This window comes from Nerophis ophidion, linkage group LG17, assembly GCF_033978795.1.
Source record: "Nerophis ophidion isolate RoL-2023_Sa linkage group LG17, RoL_Noph_v1.0, whole genome shotgun sequence".
NCBI classification, from domain to species: domain Eukaryota; kingdom Metazoa; phylum Chordata; class Actinopteri; order Syngnathiformes; family Syngnathidae; genus Nerophis; species Nerophis ophidion.
This window is the reverse complement of record NC_084627.1, coordinates 8795197-8807580: the sequence shown is the minus strand read 5'-3', so window position 1 is coordinate 8807580 and position 12384 is coordinate 8795197. Positions and strand designations below refer to the sequence as shown.

General features: G+C 41.4%; 1 protein-coding gene across 8 annotated transcripts in view; it reads right to left on the bottom strand.

The window, feature by feature from the left end:
* Window positions 1-6: 6 nt before the first annotated feature.
* The window catches only part of marveld2a (MARVEL domain containing 2a), a 38049-nt gene continuing 25671 nt past the window's right edge, over window positions 7-12384 (bottom strand). For 6 of the 8 annotated variants that reach the window (XM_061876139.1, XM_061876135.1, XM_061876136.1 and 3 more), the window contains one exon: window positions 10105-10753. In XM_061876139.1, the coding sequence (XP_061732123.1) occupies window positions 10634-10753 (120 nt within the window). In that variant the 3' untranslated portion in view covers window positions 10105-10633. Of the gene's footprint in view, window positions 31-10104; window positions 10754-12384 lie in introns of those variants that run through there. The other 2 variants (XR_009802366.1, XR_009802365.1) reach the window with 2 other exon arrangements.

Below are 12384 nucleotides of genomic sequence, written 5' to 3'. Positions count from 1 at the left end.
CCTTACCTCCCGACACCGGAAGTGCTGAGTCTGGGGACAAAAAGAAAGAAAGAGAAGCGACGTTGACTTGCTTGAAGCTGATTGGAGATGTGAAATAAAACTGTCATGAATACATGAATTAATAAATAGGAAGAAATGATTTCATGACGCAGGATGATCAAATATTAGCAGGAAATATTAGGAGGAAATATTAGGAGAAAATATTAGGAGGAAATATGTGATGTAAAGTCTGTTGTGTAGATTGTGTATGTGTTGTGTAGATTGTGTATGTAGAGTGTGTGTGATGTGTTGTGTAGATTGTGTATGTAGAGTGTGTGTGATGTGTTGTGTAGATTGTGTATGTAGATTTTGTATGTGTTGAGTAGAGTGTGTATGATGTGTTGTGTAGATTGTGTATGTGTTGTGTAGATTGTGTATGTAGATTTTGTATGTGTTGTGTAGAGTGTGTATGATGTGTTGTGTAGATTGTGTATGTAGAGTGTGTGTGATGTGTTGTGTAGATTGTGTATGTAGAGTGTGTGTGATGTGTTGTGTAGATTGTGTATGTAGAGTGTGTGTGATGTGTTGTGTAGATTGTGTATGATGTGTTGTGTAGAGTGTGTATGTAGAGTGTGTGTGATGTGTTGTGTAGATTGTGTATGTAGATTTTGTATGTGTTGTGTAGAGTGTGTATGATGTGTTGTGTAGATTGTGTATGATGTGTTGTGTAGATTGTGTATGTAGAGTGTGTATGTAGAGTGTGTGTGACGTGTTGTGTAGATTGTGTATGTGTTGTGTAGATTGTGTATGTAGATTTTGTATGTGTTGTGTAGAGTGTGTATGATGTGTTGTGTAGATTGTGTATGTAGAGTGTGTGTGATGTGTTGTGTAGAGTGTGTATGTAGAGTGTGTATGTAGCGTGTGTGTGACGTGTTGTGTAGATTGTGTATGTAGATTTTGTATGTGTTGTGTAGAGTGTGTATGATGTGTTGTGTAGATTGTGTATGATGTGTTGTGTAGAGTGTGTATGTAGAGTGTGTATGTAGCGTGTGTGTGACGTGTTGTGTAGATTGTGTGTGATGTGTTGTGTAGATTGTGTATGTAGAGTGTGTGTGATGTGTTGTGTAGATTGTGTATGTAGAGTGTGTGTGATGTGTTGTGTAGATTGTGTATGATGTGTTGTGTAGATTGTGTATGTAGAGTGTGTGTGACGTGTTGTGTAGATTGTGTATGTAGAGTGTGTGTGACATGTTGTGTAGATTGTGTATGTAGAATGTGTGTGACGTGTTGTGTAGATTGTGTATGTAGAGTGTGTGTGATGTGTTGTGTAGATTGTGTATGTAGAGTGTGTGTGACGTGTTGTGTAGATTGTGTATGTAGAGTGTGTGTGATGTGTTGTGTAGATTGTGTATGTAGAGTGTGTGTGACGTGTTGTGTAGATTGTGTATGTAGAGTGTGTATGATGTGTTGTGTAGATTGTGTATGTAGAGTATGTATGATGTGTTGTGTAGATTGTGTATGTAGAGTGTGTGTGACGTGTTGTGTAGATTGTGTATGTAGAGTGTGTGTGATGTGTTGTGTAGATTGTGTATGTAGAGTGTGTGTGACGTGTTGTGTAGATTGTGTATGTAGAGTGTGTGTGACGTGTTGTGTAGATTGTGTATGTAGAATGTGTGTGTGACGTGTTGTGTAGATTGTGTATGTAGAGTGTGTGTGATGTGTTGTGTAGATTGTGTATGTAGAGTGTGTGTGATGTGTTGTGTAGATTGTGTATGTAGAGTGTGTGTGACGTGTTGTGTAGATTGTGTATGTAGAGTGTGTGTGACATGTTGTGTAGATTGTGTATGTAGAGTGTGTGTGACGTGTTGTGTAGATTGTGTATGTAGAGTGTGTGTGATGTGTTGTGTAGATTGTGTATGTGTTGTGTAGATTGTGTATGTGTTGTGTAGATTGTGTATGTAGATTTTGTATGTGTTGTGTAGAGTGTGTATGATGTGTTGTGTAGATTGTGTATGTAGAGTGTGTGTGATGTGTTGTGTAGATTGTGTATGTAGAGTGTGTGTGATGTGTTGTGTAGATTGTGTATGTAGATTTTGTATGTGTTGTGTAGAGTGTGTATGATGTGTTGTGTAGATTGTGTATGATGTGTTGTGTAGATTGTGTATGTAGAGTGTGTATGTAGAGTGTGTGTGACGTGTTGTGTAGATTGTGTATGTGTTGTGTAGATTGTGTATGTAGATTTTGTATGTGTTGTGTAGAGTGTGTATGATGTGTTGTGTAGATTGTGTATGTAGAGTGTGTGTGATGTGTTGTGTAGATTGTGTATTATGTGTTGTGTAGAGTGTGTATGTAGAGTGTGTATGTAGCGTGTGTGTGACGTGTTGTGTAGATTATGTATGTAGATTTTGTATGTGTTGTGTAGAGTGTGTATGATGTGTTGTGTAGATTGTGTATGATGTGTTGTGTAGAGTGTGTATGTAGAGTGTGTATGTAGCGTGTGTGTGACGTGTTGTGTAGATTGTGTGTGATGTGTTGTGTAGATTGTGTATGTAGAGTGTGTGTGATGTGTTGTGTAGATTGTGTATGTAGAGTGTGTGTGACGTGTTGTGTAGATTGTGTATGTAGAGTGTGTGTGACGTGTTGTGTAGATTGTGTATGTAGAGTGTGTGTGACATGTTGTGTAGATTGTGTATGTAGAGTGTGTGTGATGTGTTGTGTAGATTGTGTATGTAGAGTGTGCAGGAATTGCCTCATCTAGTATTTATATGTGCTTTGCCACAGAAGGTTTTTCCTGGTCTCTAACTAACCCCCCGACCTCCCATTTTAATGTTTTCCTGCCTTTTTTTTTTCCGGGGCTCCGCCCACTTTCAGCCTGTACAATTTATGTCTGCTGTCAAACAGCTCTTTGCTAAAAATGTAGTTTGGAAAGAAAAGTGCCATCCTATCACTTCCTCTTAGCTTCAAAATAAAACCGAAACTAACAAAATAGTTACTATATAGTCTAAAGTACTGGTTGGACTGGAACAATAACGTCGGTATGAATTGAAATATATCATTTATGAATGAATCAACAAGATTGTGGAGAAGCGGCGGTGAAGTGTGAAGTGAACTGAATTATATTTATATAGCGCTTTTCTCTAGTGACTCAAAGCGCTTTGGATAGTGAAACCCAATATCTAAGTTACATTTAAAGCAGTGTGGGTGGCACTGGGAGCAGGTGGGTAAAGTGTCTTGCCCAAGGACACAACGGCAGTGACTAGGAAGGTGGAAATGGGAATCGAACCTGCAACCCTCAAGTTGCTGGCACGGCCACTCTACCAACCGAGCTATAGCGCTGGAGCCCGGCCCAAGATGGCGGAGAATACGAGCGAGCGGCAAGTGAGATCAGGTGCGTGGATCCCACCCCGGGACACAATTAATGTATCTCCTAACAATGTATAAAAGGGGAGAAGGAGGAAAGAACGAGGCAGGAGTTGGAGAGCCTGCAGCAACGGATGAAGAGAGAGCAAGACGGTGATGACGAAGACGCGGTGGGAGCTACGACGGCACAAAAGACTTCCTTTATTTGAAAAAATAAACAAGAGTCAAACCTGATCGAGCAATGTCCTTCCTTGGTGGACCATGGAACCCGCACGACTGTGAGGTACTGTCATAAAGATATTTTAGTAAGCTTTATTGGGTGTTTAGATTCATACATCATTAAAAAAATGATGTATGAATCCCCTTCCTGTTCCAGCAGGTAGGGGATTCATATGGCCCCACTCGTCAAGGTTTACCTGACACATGAAACGTGACAAATTGGGGTGGGTGCACTTTTCACTTTAGCCGCCAGTTGACAGTAGAGTGTTGAATATCTTCAAATGAGTTTTGGGCAATTCCAACTGTTGTCCACAGCGCCAGTTGCTATGTAGAGTGGCGCTCTCCATCATTTCCAGCAGACTGCATTACACAAATAATTAAAGAAAATAGGATAAAATACAAAAATGCAAACAGATGTAACCTTTTTTTTATGGACTTGTCTCTTTGTGATGTTAAGTTCCTGTTGTTGTAGAGCAGGGGTCACCAAGGCGGGCACCAGGTCGCCCGTAAGGACCAGATGAGTCGCCCGCTGGCCTGTTCTAAAAATAGCTCAAATAGCAGCACTTACCAGTGAGCTGCCTCTATTTCTTAAATTGTATTTATTTACTAGCAAGCTGGTCTCGCTTTGCTCCACATTTTTAATTCTAAGAGAGACAAAACTCAGTTTGAAAATCCCAAAAAATATTTTAAAGACTTGGTCTTCACTTGTTTAAATAAATTCATTTATTTTTTTTACTTTGCTTCTTATAACTTTCAGAAAGACAATTTTGGAGAAAAAATACAACCTTAAAAATGATTTAAGGATTTTTAAACACATATACCTTTTTACCTTTTAAATTCCTTCCTCTTCTTTCCTGACAATTTAAATCAATCAATCAATGTTTATTTATATAGCCCTAAATCACAAATGTCTCAAAGGGCTGCACAAACCACTACGACTACGACATCCTCGGAAGAACCCACATAATTAAAAAAATCTTCACAGGGGGTACATCTCTGAAAAAAGGTTGAGATCCACTGCTCTAAAAGTCGTATATGTTATTGTCACATATGTATGTTCAGTAGATGGCAGTATTGTCCTGTTTGGGAGTGTCACAACATTGCTGTTTACGGCAGACGAACTGCTTTACGGTGGACAAAAATGTGACTGCTCTAAAAGCCGTAGATGTTATTGTCACATATGTATGTTCAGTAGATGGCAGTATTGTCCTGTTTGGGAGTGTCACAACATTGCTGTTTACGGCAGACAAACTGCTTTACGGTGGACAAAAATGTGACTGCTCTAAAAGCCGTAGATGTTATTGTCACATATGCATGTTCAGTAGATGGCAGTATTGTCCTGTTTGGGAGTGTCACAACATTGCTGTTTACGGCAGACAAACTGCTTTACGGTGGACAAAAATGTGACTGCTGTTGTTGTGTGTTTTCGCCGCGGTGGGAGGACGTTAATGAGACTGCCTAACAATAAACCCACATAAGAAACCAAGAACCAAGAAATCAGTGTTCAAGTATCTTATTTTTTATTGTAAAGAATAATAAATACATTTTAATTTACTTCAATCAATCAATCAATGTTTATTTATATAGCCCCAAATCACAAATGTCTCAAAGGACTGCACAAATCATTACGACTACAACATCCTCGGAAGAACCCACAAAAGGGCAAGGAAAACTCACACCCAGTGGGCAGGGAGAATTCACACCCAGTGGGACGCCAGTGACAATGCTGACTATGAGAAACCTTGGAGAGGACCTCAGATGTGGGCAACCCCCCCCCCTCTAGGGGACCGAAAGCAATGGATGTCGAGCGGGTCTAACATGATACTGTGAAAGTTCAATCCATAGTGGCTCCAAGAAAGCAGCGAGAGTCCCGTCCACAGGAAACCATCACAAGCGGATCAGCAGCGTAGAGATGTCCCCAACAGATACAGGCGAGCGGTCCATCCTGGGTCCCGATGAGCGGTCCATCCTGGGTCTCGACTCTGGACAGTCAGTACTTCATCCATGGTCATCGGACCGGACCCCCTCCACAAGGGAGGGGGGGGCATAGGAGAAAGAAAAGAAGCGGCAGATCAACTGGTCTAAAAAGGAAGTCTACTCAAAGGCTAGAGTATACAGATGAGGGGGGGTTTGCCCACATATGCGGTCCTCTCCAAGGTTTCTCATAGTCACTGTCACCAACGTTCCACTGGGGTGAGTTTTTCCTTGCCCTTATGTGGGCTCTACCGAGGATGTCAATGTGGTTTGTGCAGCCCTTTGAGACACTTGTGATTTAGGGCTATATAAATAAACATTGATTGATTGATTGATTCTTCATTTTTGCTTCTGTTTTTTCAAAGAAGAATACTTGTGAAATATTTCTTCAAACTCATGGTTAAAATTCAAACATATGGCAAATCTAGAAAATCTGTAGAATCAAATTTAAATCTTATTTCAAAGTCGTTTGAATTTTTATTTTAACATTTTTGTTCTGGAAAATCTAGAAGAAATATTTATTTGTGTTTGTTAGAAATATAACTTGGTCCAATTTGTTATATATTCTAACAAAATGCAGATTGGATTTTAACCTATTTAAAACATGTCATCAAAAATATATATTTATTGTGAGAAATCATTAAGTTGATCAGTGTTTCCACCAAGATAAATATCATTAATTATTAATAATAACATGGAGTTAAAGGTAAATTGAGCAAATTGGCTAATTCTGTGTTGGCCCTGCGATGAGGTGGCGACTTGTCCAGGGTGTACCCCGCCTTCCGCCCGATTGTAGCTGGGATAGGCGCCAGCGCCCCCCGCGACCCCAAAAGGGAATAAGCGGTAGAAAATGGATGGATGGATGGCTAATTCTGGCAATGTATTTAAGTGTGTATCAAACTGGTAGCCCTTGGCATTAATCAGTACCCAAGAAGTAGCTCCTGGTTTCAAAAAGGTTGCTGACCCCTGTTCTAGAGCAGGGGTCACCAACCTTTAACCCCTCATAGAACCATTTCGACCTGTTTCACAAAATGAGGAAGACAACGGGAGCCGCAACTATTCCCGCCAAATCTGCTGGTGCTCACCCAGATGACAAGAATACGGGCGTGCTATGAAGCCGTTGCCTTAAACACCTTCTATAACATAAACAAACTCCTTGACGGTCCAGGCACACGACTGGCAGGCATACTGGGTGACACAAAGTACACTAATGGTTGTGATACAAACAACTTTAACACTCCTACTAATATGCGCCACATTGTGAAGCCACACAAAAGAAGAATGACAAACACATTTCTGGAGAAAATCCTCACAGTGACACAACATCAACGCAACATGACAAATACCCAGAATCCTTTGCATCCATGACACATCTTGACTATGTTATACACCCCGCGTGTCACGCGTTCGGCGCACTTGTTGCGCGGAGTTGCCACTTCGTGGATGCACACACTGCCAGTCAGCAGGATTGCAGGTAAGAATATGTTTTAATATAATAAAACAAAAGAACGCTGGTGCAAAAAAAGGAGAAAAACAAAGCGCGTGCCAATGCACGGGAAGCTAATGCTAAAAACGTAGCAGGAAACAGAAAACATTCAACGACGTGCCACACGCACGTGAAGCTAAGGCGGAACTTAGCACAAAATAATCGAGGGCAGAAGGATACAAAACGTGACGTGTTGCGAAAAGCAAGTAATGGACCGAGGACGAACTGAGGAATCAGGTGGGCTTAAATACACAAATGATAATCAACAACAGGTGTGACAGGAGCCCGTGAGGAGGAGCACAAAACGTTGCCATGGTGACTAAACAAACGGGGAAGTGCTCAAACAAGGAATCGGCAGAGTCCAGAACTAAACATGAACAAAGACATATAAGCGGCAAAACAATAAACGATCCGCATACCGGATCGTGACACCGCGAGCACCAAACCCCTCCCACCTCAACCACGCAGGGAGGGGTACACCCTGGACAAAATAAAATAAATCTTTAAAAACGTTATATTGGCAGATAGACCTGATGTTGATCTAGAACATGGGTGTCAAACTCTGGCCCGCCGTCTAATTTAATTTGGCCCTTGAGTCAATATCAATTTAGCATTAGAGCTGCCCCCCCCCTTGTTTACCTGTATGTCATCTTTTTTTGTAAGGGGCGCTGGAAGCCCGTCAGCGATCCTGTTCTGTCTCCCTGTAATGTTTGTCTGATCTTGAATGGGATTCCTGAAGGAACTCTCCTGACGGAATAAATAAAGTACTGTCTAATCTAATCTTGCCAACCCTCCTAATGTTCCCGGTAGACTCCCGAAGTTCAATGCCCCTCCCGAAAATCTCCCGGGGCAACCATTCTCCCGATTTCCACCTGGACAACTATATTGGGGGCGTGCATTTAAGGCACTGCCTTTAGCGTTCTCTACAACCTGTCGTCACGTCCGCTTTTCCTACATACTAACAGCGTGTCACATAATATTTGTGGCTTTTACACACACACACACACACACACACACACAAGTGAATGCCAAGCATACTTGGTCAACAGCCATACAGGTCACACTGAGGGTGGCCGTATAAACAACTTTAGCACTGTTACTAATATGCGCCACACTGTGAACCCACACCAAACAAGAATGACAAACACATTTCGGGTGAACATCCGCACCGTAGCACAACAGAACAAATACCCAGAACCCCTTGCAGCACTAACTCTTTCAAGTAAAACTTCCAGCAAACTGACCAATAATTAACGTTCTATTCATGCATTTTCTCTTGCTACTTCAAGGCTTGAATGTTGGGTTCATTCATTATTGTTATTTTATTTTCAAATGTATTATTAGCCTGTGGAAAAAATGTGATATTTACCTCAGAAGATTGCAAATAGAAAGAAAGGCATAACATTTTTATGCCATTGATATTGTTTTAATTATTATTATTTGAAACTGGATTTTGCATGTCACTAAAGTTATATAAGCCTTGCTTGTTCAATATTTAATGCAAAACTTGTTTGGGTCCCTATTAAAAGGTTCATTTGTTCAACCTTGGCCCGTGACTTTGTTCCGTTTAAAATTTTGGCCCACTCCGTATTTGAGTTTGACACCCCTGGTATAGAGATTTAAAACTTGAATAATAATAAAGATACTAATACTGAATAATGACACATTTTTAACATTTTATTTTTTACCAAAGCCCTTTGGGGTTCCCAGGATCAAGCCTGAGTGGAGGCCTGAATGTATATTTTTTATACATATATTGTATTGGTTTTTAAAATAAATGGCCCCTGCTTGCTTTCATTATTCAGTGTGCGGCCCTCAGTGGAAAAAGTTTGGACACCCCGCCTTACATAGACTTCTTCTAAAGCAGGGGTGCCCACACTTTTTCTGCAGGCGAGCTACTTTTCAATTGACCAACTCGAGGGGATCTACCTCATTTATATTTATTTATTTATGAAAGAGACATTTTTGTAAACAAGTTAAATGTGTTTAATGATAATACAAGCATGTGTAACACATATAGATGTCTTTCTTTCACGAAGACAAGAATATAAGTTGGTGTATTACCTGATTCTGATGACTTGCATTGATTGGAATCAGACAGTAATGATGATAACGCCCACATTTTCAAATGGAGGAGAAAAAAAGTTGCCCTTTCTGTACAATACCACATGAAAGTGGTTGGTTTTTGGCATCTAATTCATCCAGCTTCCATACACTTTACAAGAAAAACATTGGCGGCAAATTCCGTAGCTTGCTTGATTGACATTCACGGCACCCGAGGGTCTTGTGAGATGACGCTGGCTGCTGCCAGTTCATTATTATGAAAAAATGACAGAGAGGAAGGCGAGAAACACTTTTTATTTCAACAGACTTTCGCGCCGTCCCTTCCGTCAAAACTCTAAAGGCCGACTGCACATTTCCTATCTTCACAATAAAAGCCCTGCTTCATGCTGCCTGCGCTAACAAAATAAGAGTCTCGGACTTGTGCACGCCAGCTTTCTGAGGGATGGCTTGTGCACGCCAGTTTTCCGAGACTCTGTATTTAGTTAGCGCAGGCAGCATGAAGCAGGGCTTTTATTGTGAAGATAGGAAATGTGCAGTCGGCCTTTAGAGTTTTGACGGAAGGTACGGCGCGAGAGTCAGTTGAAATAAAAAGTGTTTCTCGCCTTCCTCTCGGTCATATTTTCATAATAATGATCTTGCAGCAGCCAGCATCATCTCACAAGACCCTCCGGTACCGTGAATGTCATTTAAGTGAAGTCTTGGTGAAGATTGATGATCACTCATTTTTAGGTCTATTTTTTTTTAAAAGCCTGGCTGGAGATCGACTGACACACCCCCTGCGATCGACTGGTAGCTCACACCCCTGCTCTAAAAGCAAGCAGCATGGAGCCCAACTGCCTGCTCATGTATGAAATATCTAGTCTTTGCAGTCTATTGCATTGAATACAAGTTCAAAAGGATTTGTTATATTTTATTTTTATTTACCATTTACACAAGATGACAACTGTACTGGTTTGGGGGTTTGTAGTCTGAAGAGCTGCTATGGAACTAAATACATTATTTGTGAATGAATCAACACAATATTTTCCACACCAGTTTATTAAGCTTTATTGGGTGTTTAGATTCATAAATCATGATAAAAAATGTTAGCTTCATATTCAGGACAGGTAAAAATCAAATCATCACATTAGTGGAGCTGCAGTTAGAATCATAAGGGGATTCATATGGTCCCATTCGGCAAGGTTTGCCTGACACATGAAACGTGACAAATTGGGCCGCCAGATGACAGTAAAGCAGGGGCCAATTTCAACTTTGACCACAGCGCTAGTTGCTATGTAGAGTGTCGCTCTCCATCATTTCCAGCAGACTGCATTGCAAAATGTTTACACCCCTGGAAGTGGTTTCATGTTCACGTCACTGAAGCACGACGACGAGATGAGGGGGAAAAAGATGTCTGCCAGTGTTTATGTGTCAAGTAGAAAAGGCTTGACGTGTGAAATGGTAGAACAACATGCAAAAAGATAAAAGGTTGTGTTCAAGGACAAAAAAGACGTTTAGTTTTCAGCTCCACGTCAAGTTCACACGTAAAAAAAAACATCAAAAAACGGCGTTTCAGCTGAAGCCGTCGTTCCATTCCATGACTTTGTCGTATTCCTGAATCTTCTGTTTGATGTGCGACAGTTTGTTCTTCAGGTAGTCGCAGCGCTCCTTCTTCTCCAGGAAGGTCGGGTCCTGGCGGGGGATCACAGTCAGACTGGCTTTTGGATGCTTGAAGAACAAAGAGTGCCAGCAGATCTACCACCTGGGCCACCTCAAAAGGCAAGTGTGACCATTCTGTAGAACATGGCCGTCAAACTCTGGCCCGCCGTGTAATTTCATTTGTCCCTTGAGGTAATATCCAATAAAGATTAGAGCTGGCCCGCCGCTGCAACCACGCATTTGCCAACCCTCCCGAATTTCACTGCCCCTCCCGTAAATCTCGCGAGGCAACAATTCTTCCGTATTTCTCCCGATTTCCACTCGGACAACAATATTGGGGGCGCGCCTAGAAGGCACTGCCATTGTCGTCCTCTACAACCTGTTGTCACGTCCGCTTTTCCGCCATAGAAACAACGTGCCGGCCCAGTCACGTAATATCTGCGGCTTTAACACACGCGAATGAATGCAACGCATACTTGGTCACACTGAAGGTGGCCGTATAAACGACTTTAACACTGTTACAAATATGCGCCACGCTGTGAAGCCACACCAAACAAGAATGACAAACACATTTCGGGAGAACATCTGCACCGTAACACACGTAATACCCAGAATCCCTTGCAGCTCTAACTCTTCCGGACACTATAATATACACCCCTGCTACCACCAAACCCGACCCACAATTTTTATTTACATTTTATTTGATATGCCATTGATATTTTTTAATTATTATTGATAGGTTGATTGGCAACACTAAATGGTCCCTAGTGTGTGAATGTGAGTGTGAATGTTGTCTATTTGTGTTGGCCCTGCGATGAGGTGGCGACTTGTCCTTGGTGTACCCTGCCTTCCGCCTGAATGCAGCTGAGATAGGCTCCAGCGACCCCAGAAGGGACAAGCGGTAGAAAATGGATGGATAATTTGAAACTCGACTTGAAACAAGTGAATGCAAGGCATAATTGGTCAACCGCCATACAGGTCACACTGAGGGTGGCCGTATAAACAACTTTAACACTGTTACAAATATGCGCCACACTGTGAACGCAGAGCAAACAAAAATGACAACCACATTTAGGGAGAACATCCACACCGTAACCCAACATAAACACAACAGAACAAATACCCAGAACCCCTTGCAGCACTAACTCTTCCGGGATGCTACAATATTTGAAACTGGATTTTGCATGTCACTAAAGTTATAAAAGCCTTACTTGTTCAATATTCAATGCAAAACTTGTTTGGGTCCCTATTAAAAGGTGAATTTCTTCAACCTTGGCCCGCGACTTTGTTCAGTTTTACATTTTGGCCCACTCTGTATTTGAGTTCGACACCCCTGCCGTAGAACATCTTTTGCCCAGACTGCCTTTGCAATAAAAGGAGCACAACCATGGAACTTTCTACCTGACACTTTAAAAAGTAGACCTGCACGTCTCACTTTCAAAAAACAAACACAATTGTGGCTAGTTGAGCAACAATCGTGTTCCCATCTTTAGTTTGTACTAGTTGGCTTTTATCTAGTTTGCACGTTCAATCCAATCCACTTTATTTATATAACACATTTAAACAACAAAATGTTTCCAAAGTGCTGCACGACAATATTAAAAACAACATTCAAATACTATCCTGAGCTCCACCAATGACTGAATAAAACAAATAATAATAAA